The sequence below is a fragment of the Camelus ferus genome, chromosome 18 (assembly GCF_009834535.1).
Source record: "Camelus ferus isolate YT-003-E chromosome 18, BCGSAC_Cfer_1.0, whole genome shotgun sequence".
NCBI classification, from domain to species: domain Eukaryota; kingdom Metazoa; phylum Chordata; class Mammalia; order Artiodactyla; family Camelidae; genus Camelus; species Camelus ferus.
Window position 1 is genome coordinate 7,566,791 of NC_045713.1, and position 20,865 is coordinate 7,587,655.

At 45.5% G+C, this 20,865-nt stretch overlaps 2 protein-coding genes and 1 long non-coding RNA gene across 3 annotated transcripts in view; 1 reads left to right on the plus strand and 2 right to left on the minus strand.

Annotated features, from left to right (window-relative positions):
* LOC116657476 overlaps positions 1-1,789 on the minus strand; it is an 8,085-nt gene extending 6,296 nt beyond the window's left edge. Inside the window, exons 1-2 of the long non-coding RNA XR_004312582.1 lie at positions 1,638-1,789; positions 730-898 (exon numbers count right to left, since the gene is read on the minus strand). This is a non-coding gene — a long non-coding RNA (uncharacterized LOC116657476). The remainder of the gene's footprint in view (positions 1-729; positions 899-1,637) is intronic.
* The window catches only part of LOC102515542 (zinc finger protein 789-like), a 22,564-nt gene extending 17,432 nt beyond the window's left edge, over positions 1-5,132 (plus strand). The window contains exon 6 of the mRNA XM_032459771.1: positions 5,122-5,132. The gene's annotated coding sequence lies outside the window, so the exon portion shown is untranslated. The remainder of the gene's footprint in view (positions 1-5,121) is intronic.
* On the minus strand, positions 4,112-20,822 carry ZKSCAN5 (zinc finger with KRAB and SCAN domains 5). The gene is given in 7 exon segments (XM_032459765.1): positions 4,112-5,535; positions 5,537-6,447; positions 8,990-9,598; positions 13,027-13,162; positions 13,438-13,520; positions 15,454-15,592; positions 19,230-20,822. Coding segments are annotated over 7 exon segments (2,508 nt in total). The 5' UTR covers positions 19,644-20,822; the 3' UTR covers positions 4,112-5,319.
* Between the last annotated feature and the right edge of the window lie 43 nt (positions 20,823-20,865).

A 20,865-nucleotide genomic window follows, 5' to 3' on the forward strand; every position in this document is an offset into this window, starting at 1 on the left:
GTTACCAGTGGGGAGGGGGGTTGGGGCAATACAGGGGGACAGTGTGAGGTACAAACTATTGGCTGTAACAGGCTACAGGGATGTGTTGTACAACACAGGAAATAGAGCCAGTATTTTGTAATAACTGTAAATGGAGACTATTTATGGTGAAATAAAGACTATTTATCCCCAGTACATATTCACATATTCACACATTTTGTTCCAGAAATATTAACATGCTGAGTTATGGTGTACCAGCCCAAATCCCTAAATGATGTTGCATAATATATCTTACTTTTTTAAAAACGGAAAATTTCTGATTTTTGAAACATATACTCCCCAAAGCTTTAGATCAAGGATATCCGGCCTTGAGAGGGGCACGTGACAACTCAATGAGGAGCAGCAGCACCACCAGGGGATTGACAGTAACAACCCCCCCCCCCAACCCCGCATGCAAGAACCTTGTCAAGAGGAAGCCCTGATAAAGCAAAGGAAAAAAATGGCGGCTTTGTTTCTGATGGCAGCTCTCAGTTGTATGGAGGAGACCTGATCTGGAAATCAGCAATCTGGCCTGAGGAAGAGTCAATTATAGGCAGTAAACTTAGCTACAGGAGACTAGTCACATGCCCTAAAGGCTATTCTTAGGCTGTGGCCAAAAGCTAAGCCATATAATCATGCAAGTGGGCCTTGGACAATTTAAAAAAAATCATTAAAAATGGGGAGCCCAGTTATAATAAGCCCTTTGCTCACCAAAAGATTCCAGCATGGGTTCTGAGGACAGGATGCCAAGACAGACAGACGCTCTAGTCCAGTCACTCGAAGTGGCAATGTGACATCTGCACACCAAGATGAATGGTCACAGAGGCCCCCTGTGGCCACATGCTGTGATTATCCAGTCATCCCACATCCATTGTGGCACCTGCTGGGGCGATAATGGTTACCACAGACTGTTCAGAATCCTGCCAGAGGGTAAGCATGTGAGAAGCACGGGCTCACCGTTCCTGCCTTGGTGGCCCCCAGTGCACCTGCCAGATAGATAGCCCTTCCCTGAATCCTCTCTAGTAACTACGGATGCTTGTTACCCCGGGGTCGCTCCCTCTGTTGGGGTTAGTGGGAGGGCACAGACCCCACCCCTGTAGTTCCCACCCCGAGGCCCCAGAAGCTTCCCTTTTACCTTGGTGCCATTGCCCTCCAGACCCTGAAGTCCCACGCAGGGCCTAGGGCCTTCCAGAATAGAGCTCAGAAATTTTAAAAACCAAGGTAGGCTAAGACAATAGATTTAAATGACTTTATAACTTCTCTCCCGGCTCCAGTAAGGTCTTTTATCACTTTGTTTACAAAAATCTAAATTTACCATTTTGCAGGACACTGTGTTGGGTGCCACAGGAAAATACAAAGAGCAGTAAGATAGTTCCCAATTGTTCTGGACCGAATTGTGTGTCCCTCACAAAATCCATGCATTGAAGCCCCAACCCGCAGTGTGACTGAATCTGGAGACAGGGCCTTTAAGGAGGTGATTAAGGTCAAATGAGGTCATGAGGATGGGGTCTTCAGGGATAGGACTGGTATCCTTACAAGAAGAACGGACACCAGGAGTGCATATACACAGAGAAGTCGGCCGTATACAAGCTGAAGGGCGAGGGCTCGGAGAAACCCACCCTGCGGACACCTCGGGGAAATGCTCCTGTCTTCTCTCCAATGCCTTTCCTAATGATCGCCTCACTTAGGTTAAGCCGAAGCACAAGGCTGCACTGGGAGAGGGGGCGGGAAACGAGGGAGAGGGGCTTCTCCCAACATCCTGCCGGGGACAGCAGCGACGCATCGCGTGTCTCCTCCACCACCCGCAGCCGGGAACTGCGAGCCGCAGGGATAACGCGGGAAACTGAGGACAAGCGGACGGAACACCGAACCAGCAGGACAAACACAACAAGTTCCGGAAACGCTACCGGAAGCGCGTCACCGTTCCGCCCCCTCCCCGGGAGCTCACCCCCACCAGTGTTCTCTAGGAATCCAGGAGGTCTCGCGGTCTCGGTGGTTCCTCTACAAATCTAGGGAATTTAATCTCCTCAATCTAGGGAAAAGACCAAGATTCAGAAGCAGCTCCTCACTAATGAGAAGGAAATAAGGAATTGATGGGGAATCTAACCTGAGTGGAAGGTGCAGGTCACAGGTTTTGAGAACTAGACATGGCATGTTTCTAATTGTTCCTTCTGCAGGGAAAGGATCCGAAGCTGATGACCAGACTGGTCGTACTCAGATGGCTCTGGTACTTTTGTAAAAACAACAACGAATTTTGATAGCATCTACCACAGGCTTCCTCCCTGCCCCAGTACCTAGCATACACGTCTGTAGAATTCAGCCACGTTCTCCGTGCACCTTTACTGATACAATTGGAATGCAAATTCTACTGTTCCGTTCCTTTTTTACCCTTAGTCCTTTCCAACATTTTAATGTTAAAAAGGATAATGAAGCAGCGTCTTGAGCAAACATATCTTGATCTAACTCGCCCCAAATTGAGCAAAAAAAAAAAAAAGTTTTGTTTCCGTTTCCTTTTGGAGGATGGATGTGATGACTGAATGGCAGCAAAAACCTTTGCCATCAAATGTTCAAATCATGAAACTCAACTTTTTCCTGCAATTAGAAGCAATAAGAAAAAGATGTAAGACTACAAATGAGAGTAGTCTTCAGCTCATTAAGAAGTTTCTGACAATCAGTTGTTTTAAAGAAGAGGCTTTAAAGAGGCTGCTTTGGGAGGCAATAAATTTCCCATCACTGCAAGTGTTTCATGTAGAAACTGAATAATCAAGATGCCACGAAATGTTTTCTCCAGTTCAACACAGTTACTGTTCCAGGCACATGCCTACAAACTGAATGGGGATTCCTCCATACGTGGGCAGTTGGGTTTTTATGGTCCCACTGAACCTTTTTCAACTCTGAGATTCTATTATTGTATGATTTTATCATATCTTGGATCAAAACTTTTTCACACAAACTGACAAGAACAGTTTCATCACTTCTTTAATGTTTGATGTTTAAATAATATGACATATTATAGTTTGGTGCTGATGAGCTTAGCATTTGGAGGCAAAGTGATCTTGGTTTAAATGCTGGTTCTGCCACTTATTGGCTGTGTGACTTTGGGCGAGTGAATTAACTATTCTGAACCTGTTTTTCCCAACTGTAAAATGAGGGTACTAGAAGTGAAACCACTTCATAATGGGAGGATTAAGTGAAGTGATCCACACAAAACACTCGGCATGGTGTTTAGAACACGGTTAAGTGCTCAACAGACATTAACACCATGTTTTGCTGAAGCTGTCATTCTCAACTATACCCGACCTTTAGCTCTAAGATTCTGTTTGCAGGTGACAAATGTCTTCTTAAAAGCTACCAAGGAGGCCCTCTGATACTCAAACGTTGCATTAAGTTGGTGGATATTTGTCCTGAGCGTGTCATTTTCTCTCTGCAACTCAGTGGCTTTCAGCAAGAAGCACTCGAGTCCATAATTCTTTTCATTTTGTTCCCCCCAAATTACCCAAGTCAGTATATCCCTTTCCACCTATATTCCATCCCAGTTCACCAAAGTGAATGTCTCCTAATCAAGCAGCCACCACACGCCGGGGACTATCAGTGCTCTGCCCACCACAGTGGTCCTCATTGCCTCTTGGTGAGTGGCCAACTCCACAACTCATTCTTACAAGACCACTCATGGCACCATCTCTTAGATCAGGCTCCCTAAGGCAAAGCTTGAGCCAGGGATTCAGAGCCACGTTGAGTTGCTGAGGGCATGGAGGGAACGAGACAGGATGGAGAAGGCCAAGAGCCTGAGTGGAGTCTGATAAAGCCTGTCTGATCAAGTCTAGCCTTGGCCTGATCCACAAACTGCACAGCTTCCCACCCTGAAGCGGGTGATCAGCCCTTGGTACCCCCATATCAATCAGTCATGGGCTGGGGGGCGGAGGGCAGCTAACTCCTGGGTGAGGCAGCTCCCACCCACTGAGGGTAATTCTCCAAAGGAGAAGGGGGAGAGTTGTGAGCACTTGGCAGCCAAAACTCAGAGCAGCTGGGGCACGGAGACACCAGCCTGTAATGGGGGTCTGCACAGGGGACCAGTGTACAACACACACAGTCAAAGTGTTTCTTGGGTGTTTATTGTTAAGCCAGGCAGTCAGCAGAAGCAGGACTTACTTCAGCAGCGCCCAGAAGCCTGTGTCCCTCTCTAGCAAACAGGCTCAAGTTAACCCTCATCCATGTAATTGTCTTTCCCCCACAATCCCACCCAGACCTTCCCACAAGGCAGGGCTCACCAGACCATAACCTCCTGGCTCCTAATTAATGTTTAGTTTCAAATCCAGCTGCAACTCAAATTGAAGCTCATTCTACACGCCATTATCCTATGGGAGAGCTCTATCTCCATGGCAACTGGGAGCTGGTACATACACTGCTTGGACCATAATTCTTCACTCAGCGTTGTCCAATTCCTTCTATGGATGTAGCTGCCCTCATTCTTGTGGGTAATAAGACTAAAAACCAGTCCACAGTTCTTCTCTTCTCTATGCCCCTAAGGTCCCGCTCCCCTCTCCCCAAGAAGTGACTGGCCAACACAGTTTCTCCTGAATTTACAAACTTGACTTCTCTTTCTACTAGCTAAACTTGATGCTAGGGAGAATCAAAACAAAACAAAAAGGTAGAGGGTGTTTCACGGAGAAGTTGTAGATTGAATAAGGCAACAAGAACACATCCCCGTCCAGCCTCCGAACCTCAACTTTACCAAAACATAAATACCTTAAGTCAGTTTCTTTTTGAAGGGTTTACTACTCAAAGGGAACGGAGCCTGGAGCATTCTAGTGGCTGGGAGGATCATACCTCGGAGATTCATTGCCGAGGTACCAAAATCAGGATCATGCTGAAGTCCTCTCTTCCTGTCACCATGCTCTTCCCTGAATAGATAAACTGTCAAATGAGGCAGAAACTACTAAAGCTTATTTCTACTGCATTCGTGAGGCCTTCCCCAGTGTCAATGTGCTGAGACTCACGTGAAGAATGAGTGTCATCTGAAGGTTTCCCTTCACCCCCTGTATCCCTAGCTTCTCTCTTGTCTAGATTCTTAAGCATGAAGATGCTAACGAAAGCATTTCTCAGTGGGAAGAGCAGCTACCTTTGTTGTGGATTCTCCAGTGTTCCTAAGTTCTAACTGAAGGATTGCAACACATCTGGAGGTTTGATGGTTACGTCGGAGAAGATGCTTGAAGTTGCTATTACGTTCATTACAAGGAGTGGGGCTCCTTCTCAGGAAGGCTTCTCTAAGACTGTGTACGAGTGCTTCTACGAGAGAAACACCTACACACTCAAGGTGTTTATGGGATCTGTCCTCTCATGACTTCTCAGATGTTTAAAGAGGCTACAACTCCAGCTGAAACTCATTCCACACTCTTTGCACTGAAAGGGTTTCTCACCAGTGTGGGTTCTCTGATGTTGATTGAGATGTGACTTGAGAGTGAAGCCTCTGCCACACTCGTTACACTGATGGGATTTCAGGGTTGGAGCAGCTTTTTGGATGTTGCTTTATGTGGGAACACTGGCCAGCGATTCCTCGACACGTCTCGCACTTGGAGGTTTTCTCTGCGGTGTGAGCTCTGTAATGCTGAATCAGGTCTGAACTAAAGCGAAAGGCTTTGCCACACACGTCACACTTATAAGGCTGCTCCTGTAACTCCATCTTCTTATCTTCAATCACGGTTAAGTTCCAACTATACGCTTCCTCACACATGCCGTTTTTTTCATTTTTCTGGCCCACGTGGAGCACCTGATGTTCAATGAGGCTCACGTACTGAAAAAAGATCTCCCCACATTCGTGACACTGATGGGATTTCTCTCTCGAGTGGAGCCTCAGATGCCCGGCGAGGTGCGAACGCCTCCCAAAGCCTTTCCCGCACTCACTGCACTTAAATGGTCTCTCCCCGCTGTGCACGCTCTGATGCTGAACCAAGTGGGACCTCACTCTAAACGCTTTTCCGCACAAGGGACAGGTGTAGGGCTTCTCCCCGGTGTGGACCCGCTGGTGCTGCGTCAGGTGCACGCGCTGGTTGTAGCTTTTCCCGCACTCGTCGCACCGAAATGGTTTCTCCCCCGTGTGGATGCGCTGATGCTGAATAAGATGTGCGCTCTGGATAAAGCTTTTCCCACACTCGTTGCATTTATGTGGTCTCTCTCCTGGGGAGGACTTTTTGTGGACGTACGTGACTTCGTTGAAATTCACCCTCTTTGAAGAGGCTTGTCCTAGTCTCTCTTTCATGGGAATTCCCTGCTTTCTCTCCAACTTGCCCTGCTGTTCATGGCCTTCTCCAAAATCTTGAACTGGAGGAACACTTCTCTGGATTCTTCCTGTGAGTTCCACGTCTGCCGCTGAAAACTCTGAAATCTTCTTCTTAACATTCAGTTTTGTATTTTTACTTCTTTTATCACTGCCTGAAAAAATAAAGAGGAGACACAAAAGTTATCAGTTCTTCTACAGAAGAAAAATGAACTACCGGGGGAAAAAAGGATAATCAAAAGGAACTATGATGTAACAGGAGTAACGAAGTGGGGGTGCAGGCATGTGCGTGAGGCCAGCAGAAATGAAAAGAATCTTCTGGGATCTGTCCGGTGACGAGAACAAGACAAAGAAGAGAGGCTTACTTGGGAGGGTGATGAGAAGGGTGGAGGTTAGGCAATCACAGGGAAAAGCCAAACAATGATGACACAGGAAGGACAGGAAGGAATTCTGACATGGGAGAGGAGGTAGGAAACGTGGAAGGGTCATTGCCCCAACAGAAGCCCAGCAGACGGAATGAGATAGAACAAAGACGCACAACTGGATGGTGAGAACGGACAGAACCCGGAGGAATGGGAAGCAAAGGAGTGTGAAAGGGTGATGGAGTTAGAAGAACATCTGAATATGAGCCAGGAAAGATGAGAAATGAGCCAATAAAAACTATTGTCAAGAGGGGATGTGATGCACCAATCTCTGTGCTCTCGTCCCTCAGCCAATGCCCCAGCTTCCGTCCCTCCCATGGTGCCCAACATTCCTCATCTGGGAACGCCCATCACCTCTCACATCTGTTCCTCCCGTCAGACCACCAGCTCCACACGGGCATGAACTGTGTCTGCTGTTTCCTGCTGTACCCCAAGCACCCAGCCATGGAGGCTCTCAATAAACATGGTTGGCTGAGCACACAAACTACCCCTCCTTCAGTCAAAAACATGGGGGAGGCAGGTGAGTGGTGGCTAGGAAACGAGGCCTGAGGACAGTTACTGGGGTGATGTGAAAGAAAAGATCCTATTTAAAAACAACTGCTTCCCAGGTCCAGGGTGCTGCTGGATTGGTTTCCCCAATGATGCAGTCGCCAAGTAGAACGAGATGGACCTGGCTGGGGAAACAGCTCAGCTCAGCTCAGCCCAGAACATTAAAGACACCGTGGGCTTCCTAAGCTTCAATTCCATGTTGGAAGAGGGGGCAGTGGCTGTTGGTGTGAATGACAAGTAGGTGGGCTTGGGGACATCAAAGGCATAATTTAAAAATAAACACTTTGGGCAGTCTTTGCATTTTCTAAAGAATATTAATAAGAACCTTTAAGTTCACAGCACAGTTTATGGTGAGCTCACCGTTATGTAAATCATGTGAGCAGATAAAAAAATAAGGAAACAGGGAAATTACTCAAACTTACTCATCACCAAATTAATGAAAATGAACATAGCAAAGAATTCTCTTCTGCTGACTCAATTTGCTAAAAAAATGTTCCGATAACCCCGGAAGAAATGTCGTGCAACTGAAGCTCCCACATGCAGTATAACTGTTTTAAAAAGCAATTTGGTGATACATAGCAAGAGCCATAAAAATGTTTTTGGCTTTTCATCCACTAGCCTCGCTTCTGGGCACCTATCATAAGGAAATAATCTTAAATACAGAAAAAAGCATAAACACAGCTATCGGGACAAAAGAGGAAAAAATGAGAATTTCAACTGGGGAACAGCTGAGTAGATTATGATGTCCCCACACAACGCCAGGCTGTCAGAAATAACAAACAGGAGGGCCAAGCAACACCGCAAAACGTGCCTAGTATTTAACTATACACTATGAACACCTCGATATAAAAATAGGCTTGTGAAAAAAAGATGGAAATACACTAAAGAATTATAGTTCTATTAGTTAAGGTGGTGGGATTATGAGTGATTTATTTCCCTCCCACTTTCTTTCCCCCAAACTTCCTGAACAGTTGACCTATGAACAAGACTGGTTTGACCTGTGAGGGTCCACTCAGATGCACGATTTTTTCCAATAAACATGTACTGCACTCCTACACGGTTCACAGCTGGGTGAATCCAAGGATGTGGAACCGGACACAGAGGGCTGCGGGTAAAGTTACACGTGGTCTGTGGACTGTGGAGCGGGGTGTCAGTGCCCCGAACCCCTGCGTTCTGCAAGGGTCAACTGTACTATTGTCTCATTTTAAAATAAATGAGGCAGGGGATACAGCTCAGTGGTAGAGTGTGTGCTTAGCAAGCACGAGGTCCTGAGTTCAATCCCCAGTACCTCCATTAAATACATACATAAATAAACCTAATTACCTCCCTCCCTGCCCTGAAATAAAATGAAATGAAATAACTCAATTGGGAAAAGGGGAAAGAAGCATGTAAGAGAGCTCAAATCCTCATTTACTAAACAGAAAGTCAGTAGAGGGTGTCTGAAATTGATGAGCAGTATTATTTTAAAACATGGAATTACCAGAAGAAACAGGGGACTGCTGAGCCCAGGACCTCTGGGGAAAGGGAAGTGGGGGGTGGCAGGGAGGGCAGAGCGTTCTGCTGACTAATTTGACGGCTAATTCAAGCACGAGTGATCCCAGACTGTCCATCTCCGCCCCTCCCAACTCCTGCTCCCTGGATCTCAACCCGCCTGTCCTAGAGTTCTAAGCCTATAAGGCAACGTCTGCCTCCCTTTCCTCCCCGAAGGCGCGCTCCCGACACCTACATCTCTGGGATTTCTCTCTGAAGTGGCGCTTGAGGTGCTCGATCAGGTGCGAGTGGCGGCCGAAGCTCTTGCCGCACTCGGAGCAGCCGTAGGGCCTCTCGCCGCTGTGCACGCTGTGGTGCTGCACCAGGTGCGAGCTGACGCGGAAGGCCTTCCCGCACACCTGGCACTTGTAGGGCTTCTCCCCGGTGTGGACCCGCTGGTGCTGCGTCAGGTGCACGCGCTGGTTGTAGCTTTTTCCGCACTCCCCGCACTGGAAAGGCTTCTCCCCTGTGTGGATGCGCCGGTGCTGAATGAAGTTGGAGGCTTGGAGGAAAAATTTCCCACAGTCATTACATTTGTGACCCCTCTCGCGGCTTGGGTTCTGCTGACGGTGAACGTCCGTGATGGCACCCAGACCTCTTTTCTGAGGAGGGTTCTGCCTTGATCGCCCCACCGTGGGGTTTACCTGCCACCTGTCTACCCTGCTGTGAAGGTCACTGACTTCTGCAAACCCCTGGCTCGGGGGAACATTCCTTTCTGTGCTTCCTGAGGTCATCCATGGCGATTCGGCCTCCTTGGAAATCTGCTTTACCAAGACTTCCATGCTGTCATTCCTGGATTCATAATCTGAGATAGTGGAAGGAAAATGGAAAAGTTAGCTTATTCCCTGCATTCAAAGAAAAGAAAAATGACCGAGGAATACGGGATAATGATATGAAACCAACAGGTTCTGGCAATGCAGGACCTGGTAAAGTCGCCTGCAAAATGACTTTACAATACAGGGATGGGAAACACAATGCTGAAGCAGGAAACTGAGGCAGGTTAGGGAAGAAAGAGCCGGTAAGAATGGTTCGGAGGATGAGACTGGGAGTGTAGTCGTTCTATTTAATGAAGATGATACCCTCTCGGTGTGGTATTTCCACAGTCCTTGTTTGTGAATACCTGTTCACTATTGGGGGGGGGGGTCTGGTCATTTATCTACTTATTTATTCTCTAATGGAGGTACGGGGGATTGAACCCAGGACCCCATGCGTGCTGAGCATGCACTCTACCACTGAGCTGTACCCTGCCCCTTCAATGTTAACTGTTCTCAATCAAATTTGATATTGGGTTATGCAGCTAACCCGGGCTTCACTTTCCCCTTCCTGTTTATTCACAGCCTGGAGAAGAAAGAAGCTCTTTCTCACTTTTTTAATCCTCAAAGAATCTCAGTTTGGTGTGAATTCATATAAAGGAGAAAAGGCATTCTGTCTATACCCAGAGAAGCCCTTCAACTGTCAAGAGCTAGCTTAGCACACAGCAGTCACTGATGAATAGAGACCTTTAAGAGACTGATCAGTTCCTTGTGGAACTAGTTTAGCAACATACATTTCACTCAAAACACTGACATTTACTAGGGTTTGCAAAGACAAGCCTTCAGCAGTTAACAAAAAATAAGGAATGTTTTTTAAATGCTGGGGAGATAGATCATGGCCTACTGAGAACTTTCTAATAAGATTTTCTTGTAAAAGAAAAAAAAAGCTGTTTTCAAGTCTTAACACAAAAACGGAACTAAAGCACCAACAGTGGCTGAGTGCGCACCACGCACGAGGCACTGAGCCCGCAAGTGCTTTCCAGTTTTACGGCTTTCAGTCCTTACGACGACCCTCTGAGGTGGATGCTGTCCTTTCTTGACATAGTGAGGAGCTGTAAGTCTTGTACCATGAAGGCAACTTTAATTTATCTTACAACTATTTTTACTCAATTCTCTTCCTAAAAAGACATTTTTAACAGTGGAAACAAATAAGCATATAAACAGAAGAATTCTATCACAAAACCAGACTTTTGACATGTTTTTTCCTCCCCCATTTAACTAAGCAGGTAATCTCAGCTATCACAGTATTTCTCTCTTATTCACAGCCACTTATGCCCACACATTTTATTCATACTAGAATTCTCTCCCATTCAGCAAGTTGAACAAGCTCATGGCTTTCTTTTTCTAGGGGTGGACGTGAAAAAATCATATGTGCTCAGTGCACCTCTTTGGGGCACTTAACGATCACCCTTCTCCAGAGAAGGTGATTATACAGGTTGTTTTACCAACTGGCTTACGGATTCGCTTTTCTCCTCTTTCCCCACCTCTTCTCTGAGGACATCATAAGCTTCCTGCTGACTCTCCTGGCTAACTGTATGTCTGACAGAGAACTGTGGTCCTTGCTCAATGCTATGCCTGGGTGCTTAGTGCTTGGGGGCGAGGAGGGGAAGTTGGTACAAAAAATGCCCAATCAGTGGATTTACTGCTTTACAAATTCACACTCTTCAATCTCACTGATACCCAGCTGGCATTCTATGTGTCTAAGGGTGGCTGGTTTCCCACTCATTCTTCTCAGTGCTTTCCCAGTAGCATTTAAGTAGGCTTAAAACCTCCCCCATTAATAGAGACGAAATACAAAATCATCCATCCATCTAAACCATGTACCCTTTCAGTGATCAGCCCTCTTTCACCTTCCCTTCACAGACAATGCTCTCGAAGGTTTTTCAAGAACAGCTTCCTCAAATTCCTCTCCTTTGCAATCTTCCAAGAAACTGTCTCTTGTTCCCCAACACCCCAGCCACTCCACTGAAATGGCTGTCTCCAATATTCATTCGCTAATTTTTAAAAATCTCGTTTCTAAATCTGATGGATACTTTTAGAATCTTCACCTTCTCTGGTGCTGTCAGGAACATACAGGCATGAAACTAATCTAATGCGACCTTCCCAGAGAAGTTATTGAGAAACCACTGAGTATGTTCTTAATGTAGAAAAATATGCTCAAGTTGTAAAGCTACTGTAATGAAGAGATGGATAATGAGAAAAAAAAAAATCAGAAAGCAAGAATTCAGAACAGCCTGGAGAATGGTATACAAAAGAACTATGCCAAGTTCTGAAACTCTGAAACCCATTAAATACCTATAATGTAATAGAAAAAGATTAAAAAAATACTTATTGACTCAAATCAGACCAGGAAGGTATTTGAAATTAGTTTTAAAAGGAGAGAATGAAAAAAATTGCATTAAGTATAATATTTACACTACATAAATAATTCCTTGCGACTACCACTAAGATTCCAACAGATAAACAAGCAGAGGGCATGTACCTATAAATGAAAGAACACAAATATATACCAATAGTAATAAAAGAAATGGAAAATTTTAAAAAGCAGAAGTCAATTTTATTTTTTTTAAATAAAAGCCTGTGAGTGAATGAACACGTAGTTCATTTCAAAAAGAATGCTCTTCAAAAGAAATTTGGCATTATCATGTATGTACTTCCTCTAACGTCTGCCAGTGTGCTTGCTATATAGTCGTTCTTCCAAAATAGTTCATTCAAAAGAAGCTAAAAGCCTAAGCTCCAAAGTGTTGGCCAAGTGCTGAGATTTTTTTTTATAATTGCTCCAGGCAGCACAATCAAATATTAGTTTCCAGGATCATAACTTAGCCAGAAACAGGTTCAAAAATCTCATCTGGGGCGCAAAATTCAAGAAGGGATAAGATGTGTAAAATGCCAATGTCAAGGTGAACAACACAAAATAGGTACCAGGGATGTGAGAAAGGTAATGGGGTGGACCACTCACCATCCACGCGTGAGAAGAAAGGAAAAGAATTAACGCTATTGAGATACTGTAATAACTACTGTAATCAACGGTTATGCAGCGAAGTCTGAGATGCTTTCACACCTGAGAATGACTCAGTTAACAATTATTCAATTTGTCAAGGAGCAGAGCACAATAACTACTATAAATCTGTTAGAATCCAATCCTGTTAGCTTGAAGCTAAACATGACATTTGCTGGACTGCAAATGAGATCCCCAAAGCATTATCAGTCCTCAATCATAAACATATTATGATGGAAATCATCAGAATAAGCTGAACAAGGAAGAAAAGAGGGAGAAAGCTGATTCTTTCATAGGATAAAAAAATAAGCAAGGTCATAGCAATGAAAACATACACGCTTTTATATAGGACATGCTAGAAATATTCTTTCGAAGATAACAAAATTAAGATGTCCTAATCCATGCAGACGAAATAATTCTTACCCATGGAAGTAACACTCCCATAATTCTCCTTCCTGTCATCCCTATAGAGGGACTTCTGGGACTGGTCCAAATGTCCCCATTCCTCCAGGATGAAGGATACAGCCACATCAGCCACATCTTCAATTTTCACCAACTTCTGAAACACAAAATCACCACTAAATTCCCTACGTTCAAATTTGGAGTGAGGGGAGGAACAGGGGTTGGGGGTGGGCACTAAGGAAAGAAAAAGGGGAGGGACAATGCTTCACAGAGGCCAGAGGTGTAGACCAGAAAAAGACATTAAAGCACAAACGCGATGGGCCCAGTCTCTGGTTAAAGAGACAGAACTCTGATAAAGATTCAGGCTTAAGGCAGCTACTGGTTGAAGAATAGACATGGGTCCTCAATGTGGGCACAGGGATGCCGGCTCACCTGGGACCCAGCTGAGAGAAGTGAGGCTGTCAGCTCCTGGCTGTCCTTCAGGGGAAGGGAGGGAACTTGGAGAGCAGGAAGGGCTGAGGGGGGAGAAAAAGAGGTGTCAGTGAGCATCTCTCTGCCCAGTTCCAACTGCCATCATGTTCCACTTTTGCTCAGGAATCCACAATGGCGCCCAGTGGCATCAGGGCTTGGCTGTCAAGACCCTCTACTTTTTAGCTCCCCGGCACCTACCGTATACGCACTCTTCCCCTCCAAAACCAGACGCCCTGCTTTGGTCAGGCTAGTCCTGCTGCTGACCGCATATGGTGCCACTCCCCTACAAAGGATGCACTCTGCTCTGCCAAGGTCAAATCTAGTCGTCTCAAAGAATCTCCAAAGTCCCACATCTTCCACGAAGCTGAGAGCCTGAGGCTTCTCAAACTTTACTGTGCAAACAAATCACCTGGGGGTCTTGGAACAGGGCAGATTCTGCCTCAGAAGTTTTGGGGTGGCCCTTAGTCATTTTTTATGGCTTTTATATTATCCAAAGTTCCTTGATACAGAGAGGTTTAATTCTTACTAAAATTTCTTTTAAAATTCTTTTTCATTATCCTTTGACTCTTCTGTAAATTATTCATAAAATGACTTAAAAATATTTTTAAAAAATAGGATCCATCGACCCCAGCTATTAAACGGTGAGGACTATTTTCCCAGTGCACTGAGGGTTAAATGAGTTCATCCAGGTAAAGCTTAGAACGGCCCCTGACACACAGTGAACACCACGTAAGGAGTAGCTGCTGCCGCTTCAGTTACTGTTACCACAGGGGAAGGAAAGCTGGAAAAGCTTAGAGCCCCGGGATGTCAACTGAAAGGCCAGCCACTCCAAGAAGCCTGGAAGAAAGCCTGGGGCCAAGTAGGAAATACGGGTTCACAATTCTTATCCACATTCTGAAATCCCAGAGCTCAAAACATCAAGTTTTTTTGTTTTGTTTTTTTCATTAAGTTGGCCATTGAACTAATTTGACAGCAAAACCTGACCAGACCTGATGTGAAGCTATTTGAAGTTTTTATTTAATGCACTTACTGGAATTATGCATACATTTCACTGCCGAAATATTAAATTAATGTGTGTGATTAAGGGGTCCCACCTCAAATCCTGTTGGGAGTATGATGTACATATGTAAATCATCTCATCTCTCTAAATCTGAAAAATTCTAAATTCTAAAATGTATCTGATACCAAGAGTTTCTGATGAGGGACAGACTTGTGGAATACATCATCATAAGTGGGGTATTCATCAGGATCTGCAGATACGCACGACTGTATGTAAAGTAGGTAAACAACAAGGTCCTACTGTACAGCACGGAGAACTATATTCAATATCTTGTAATGGCCTATAATGAAAAAAAGTATGGAAAGGAATATATATACGTGAATCACTGTGCTGTACACAAGAAATGAACACATTGTAAATCGTCCATACTTCAATTTAAAAAATTAACAAGATATTTAACTGTTCACTTTTGTTCCTTGATGGATCTAACACAGTTTAATAAAAGCGAGAGCGAGAGCGAGGGAAGGAGAGACAGAGAGAACAGATGCTCTGAAGGTCATTGTGAAGCACAGCTTAAAACAAGATTTTGCAGCGAAGGTCTGAGCAGCCACAAGTGCTGTCAGGAACTGGAGGGCTCTGTCTGTGTTGAGTGTGAGGATGGCAAAATGCACGCAGCAGGGTCGGAAAACTGTTGCAAGACACATAGAATACTTTTGTAAAAGACTTCTGCCAATCTTTTAACAGTACCTGCACTTAGAGTTGCCATCAGCTGCGTGACAGCTCTCAAGTGTGGTCAGGTGGTTCCTGGCCAGGCCTGTCTGCTGACCAGGGACTTGATTCCGGGTCTCCACCCCTTCCCAACCCCCAGATCAGGCTGACTACAGAGGGGCTGCCCCGCCCAAAGCCTCTCTCTACAGACACTGCTGACCGCGTGGCCAGGGCACCCACATCCGTTCCACCGAATCCCACGTCCTCACCGTCTTCCTCTAGAACATGAGGCTTCTGTGGCTCTTGTTCGGGCTGCGGGTCCACAGGCAGGAGCTGGTGACTGAAGGACTCGGGCCTGGCTCCAGGGGGCTCTATCTTCTGAGGAAGCCCTTCGGGAAACGCCACAATCTAACAACCACAACCACACCTGTCAGCACGTTACAGGAAAGGCTGCAGGAGAATCCAGTGAGCTCCCGTTATTCCTGCATCCCTCCCTTTGCCAAGTATTTACTGTGAATCTCCAGCGAGCCGGGCATTAATTACACAGTGGCTTGGTAAGCACAGGTCTATGTCTAGTTGAACACAACTTCTATTAAACATATCAACACACAGATAAATAATTGCAAACAGTGCTATATGTTAGAAAGGAGAAGAAATGGCACCAGGAGGCAGAACAGATGAGACCCGTTTTCAATTGGGTGGCCAAGAAAGGCTTTTCTAAGGAGGTGCCACTGAAATGAACACCTAAAGGATGTAAGAAGCCAGCCAGGAGAAAGTAAGGGGTGTCCCAGGCACACAGCACGACATAAGCAAAGGCCGTCAGGCAGAAAGTGGGTGCTGGGGACGGTCAAGGAAACATAAGGCCGGTGTGGACCATGTTTAGTGAAGGGGGGTGAGGGTTGAGAAGTGAGCTTGGAAAGGTCAACCTAGGACTCAGGAAGCCACGCTCAGCGCCCTGGCAGACCAGGTTCGACTAGGACAGACTGACACCAAGACCAGAGCAAGTTCACGCTGGTACATCCTCCATCTTTCTGTTCTTTGCTCTTCTACAGCCTGGGGACACACAGTCACTCTGCCACACCAGGCTCTAGAATCTGCCTCTTCTGGAAGGTACTAGCTCCTAGCAGGTAATAAGATCCTGCTTTGAGATAGAATCACCACCTCCCCCCCCCTCCCCCCTCCCGTAGGTTTCAAAGCACTTTCAATGTTAATCCTCTGAGTGCTGGCCAAATGTGGTCCAGGTGTCACATTAAGAGGCAGAACACTTGTGCAAGTATGACTCTGCAAGGGAGTGTCCTTGGGGTCCCACTCAGAACAAGAGTTAAGACGATGCCAAGTATGTCAAAGGGTAGTGGGGCACCAAAGAAGCAAAGCAGCCCTTGAGGTCCCCTGAGACCAGGACAGAGAAACCAAAGAGGAGGGGTAAAGGATAAAGCCTGGGAAAGGCTGGCCAGAGACAAGACCTACCTGGAGATTAAGTTGAAGGATAACGTCAAAATATGAAAATGAATGTATGTATGTACATACATGACTGGGACACTGTGCTGTACACCAGAAATTGACACACTGTAACTGATGGCACTTCAATTAAAAAATAAAAAAAAATTTTAAAAGAGTAACATCAGGATTATGGAAGGCAGGCAGAGAGAAAGGCAAACACACTGAGCTTGGAGGCCCCAAATCCCTGACAAGAACTCAGAAATGATCGTTCTCTGTGTTCCTTCCACAGATGGGGTGTGTATCAAAATAGAGCGGTCAGTGTGTAAGATCTGCTGTAAATCCTCTATTTAAAAAGTGCTTTTTGTTTTTCACTATGCTTTTGAATATTTATTACTAGAAAAAAGTAGGGAAAAGTCTGTCCACTGGTGTCCCAAATGAGGCGTAAGAAAGGATAACTAGACGCACCACCGAACTTCGACTTCCCATCCTGACAGAAGCAAGGGAAAGGTTCTGACACTCCTGTTTGCAAGACAGGCATTCAGCACAGCTGCAGGGTTTGACAGCAGGGCCAGAGCAGCTCCCTCTGCTCCCCACTTGCCTAATGGGTGAACTAAACCAGCCAAGAGCCTGGGGATGTTCTGGAATACTGAAGTACCCTGGACCCAGAGGGGAAGAATAAAGATTCAGATACCTTACCCTCAAATGCAATGGCTCTGAAAATGAGGGAAATTCTCTAATTGGCTTCAAACTCCTGCAGACCTATGCTCCCACGATTTTTGTTTCTTTGCTATTAAAAAAAAAATTAAAGTTTAAGAGTGTGTGAGCCTAACAACAAGAGGGAGGTAGAAAGTCAGGTGATAAATGAGAGAGAAGGGACAAGAAGACAACAGCAACAGAAAGATAACGATCCTTCTTAAATTACTATATGATTTCATGCAGTCCCAACAAAAATACCAGCTTTGGGGTGGTGGGAACTAAGTAACTCTCAAGTTTATACAGAAGAAAGGAAATACTGAAAAGAAAAAACTGCAAGGGGGAAGGGCAGACCTACTGAATACCAAATACTTTTCAGAGCTCAAATAAATACTGACATATGAACAAACAGTAAGATCAATAAAATACAATAAAAGGACCAGAAATGGAGCCATATATGCAGAAATTTGGAATAGAATAAAGATAGCATTTTAATCAGAGAGGAAAAAAAGAGATCACCATACAAGTTGCTGGAACAACTGCACAGACATGTGAGAAAAACATTAAGCTACAACCACCCCAAACATCCTACACCAAAATGAATTCCAGATGGAGCAGTCATTTCAAAGAGTAAAACAAAACAATAACAACAAAAAAACTATGGAGAAGAAACTATTAGAAAAGTTTCTCGTAACTCTAGCAGAGGGGGCCTTTCAAAGCATGGCACAAAACCCAGAAACCATCAGTTAAAAGACTTCAACAACAAAAAAAAAGATTTCAACTAAAAAAAAAAAAAAAAAAGATTTCAACTGACTGCATCAAAATAAAAAATCCTGTAAAGTAAAAATTTCCAGAAGCAAAAGCAAGGGGGAAAAATAACACTTGCGACTCAGATGACAGACACAGTGCTTACTTTATCTAAAAGGTTAGTATAAACAGATAGTTCAAGAGAAAGGGTATATGCATAGCTTTTTAAACTGTACTGTGGTCAAACTCATTCATCATAAGAAAAATGCATATGAGAATCACAGAAATGGAATATTGCATCTTTCAGATTGGCAATAATCAAAAAGTTGGATAACATCGTGTTATCACACTGCGAGCAAAAAATTTCTCTCCTCCATGGCTGTTGGGAAAATAAACTGGTCTGACCTCTACAGAGAATAGACTGTCCACAGCTGTCCAAATTACAAATGCGCATGGCCTCTGAGCCAACAATTTGACTTCTAAGCTTTTATTCTACAGTTAACGATGTACGTAAAGGATAGTCATTGCAGCAAAGTTTGTTACAGTAAAAATTCAGAAGCAATCTAAAGGAATAATTTAAATGGCTTTCACCAGGAGTTAAGTTACGGTACATCCACTCAGTGGAACAGAATGGTGAGACAGCTCTATCCACATTGACACAGAACAAGCCAAGATATATTCTAAGAAAAAAGCAAGAGGCAGAAGTGCACAGTGATATAAAAAAATCTGTTTTTTTAAAAAAAGTCATACACATAGATGCTAATATCTACAGAATACAGTAGATCTCTGTAAGGATACACATGTATCACGTGACAATGGTGGCCTCTGGTGAGAACTCAGGCAGCCAGGGACTCAGGGGTGGGAGGGAAACTTACTTTTCATTACAACCTTATGTACCTTTTGAATTTTGTATCATGTCATTCAAAAAATAAATACAGTGATTTAAAACACAAATAAAATCGCAGACTGTCTTCTCCAGGTTAACACACTGGATACTGCTTCTCTTTGCTGGAGTGGCAGGAAATCTCCACAGTGGACCTAATCCCAGGAGAACAAAAGAATATGAATGAAGCACCAGGGCGCTCAGGCTCTCACCCCTGCTCAGCAGCTCCTTAACTCTCTTCCTCTCCTTCCTCATTGCTCCAAGATCTCCTCTTTCACTCACCTGTTGTCTGCGTTCCTCTAGCTCTCTCTGGATATTTTCTACCACAGCCACAGCCTCTTCTCCACTTTCAGGGTGATGTTCTCTCACCCAGGTCTGGAACTCTTCGGGCAGGATGGTCAGGAACTGCTCCAGCACCAGCAGCTCCAGGATCTGCTCCTTGGTGTGCAGTTCGGGCCTCAGCCACTCGCAGCAGAGCACCCGGAGCTGGCTGAGGGCCTCCCGGGGGCCTGACGCCTCGTGGTACTGGAAGTGTTTGAAGCGCTGATAGAAAGTCTCAAACACTGGCGGGTTGTACTCTTGCATCCAGGTGCAGTCTTCTTCCTCTACCTTCACGATCAGAAGGTCTTCCTGCTCTTGTGAAGTCTCAGCCGGAGGGTCTAAGTCTATAACTTCCCCAGTTTCTGTCATTATCATTCCAACTGGGATAGCTCTCCAGGTAAGCTGGGTTACACTGATCAAATCTGCCTTTTGCTCTTTAAGATCTTATGAAGGACACTCTCATTAGCGTGCAACCTACTGATACATTGGAAATCATTATCAGCAAAGAGATGATCGCTCAACAGAGTAATTTACTTAAAAATGCGTCCTGCAAGACAGCCAGCACTCCACTCACAAGATAATTACCAACAGGGGATATTTCCAACATTTAAAAAGGATACAGGAGAGCAATAAAAATCTGACATCTAGCCTACTCAAAGACAACCTTAGTAGTGAAGAAGACTAAATTTCATATAAATAGTAGGACAAGACTTACTAACTAGTTAGTCCAGACGCAGCCGCTCCTTTCTCTACCACAAGCCAAACTTAAGTCAGAACAGAGGTCAAAAACATCACAACGGTCAAAACTGGACCTGTCCTTCAAGCCGTAAGAGCTTGACAGATCAACGGGGGACTTCATGGGTCCCGAAGAGAACCGGGGTTCTAAGTACAGATTCTGCACTCGGATTCCCGACAATCGCCCCTGACCCCGAGCCACGGAAACCTGCCCGATCAAGGTTAGGGACAGGACCCTCGTCTGGACACAAAGGGCATCCCCCTTGCTCAAGGTCCCAGCCCCGGGGAGCTCTCCTGGAAGATCAAGCTCCCGCAGCCAAGGCTGGGAAGATGGGTTTCTTCTTACAAACAGAGAGAAAACCGAAGCCGACACTTCGCAACACTTCCTCGCCGGAAGTAAGCAAGTCCAAGCTTTCCCTGACCAACGGGGTAGAGCCGTAGATCCCACCCCCGAGAGCACTTCCGAGTCCTCTCTAGGAATCCCGGAGGCCCTTGCCTCGCAGCGGGCGGGACGTGCCTGCCCCAGGTCCCGCCCCGAGCCCCGCCCTCAGGGGCTGCGGGCCAATCGGCGGGGAGATAGGGCGCCGGCCTGGGATTCCAGTCCAACCTCCGGTAACGCGGCCGTTCCCCGCCCACCGAGCCGCAGGTATAGCGTCCCCAGAGACAGGGAGAAAACCGAGCCGCCCTCTTCCCCAAAACCACTTAAACAGCCCGAGCCCGCCCCTTTCCTTAGGGGCCTTAGGTGTCCGGAGCGCTTGCTAAGGCGACAGTCGCTTGTGTCTAGTTGGCCGTGGAACTTGCGCTCCCTCAGCCCCAACGCTCTGCGTCCCAGTTCAAAACAGGTCCGTACCTTTCTGCGAGC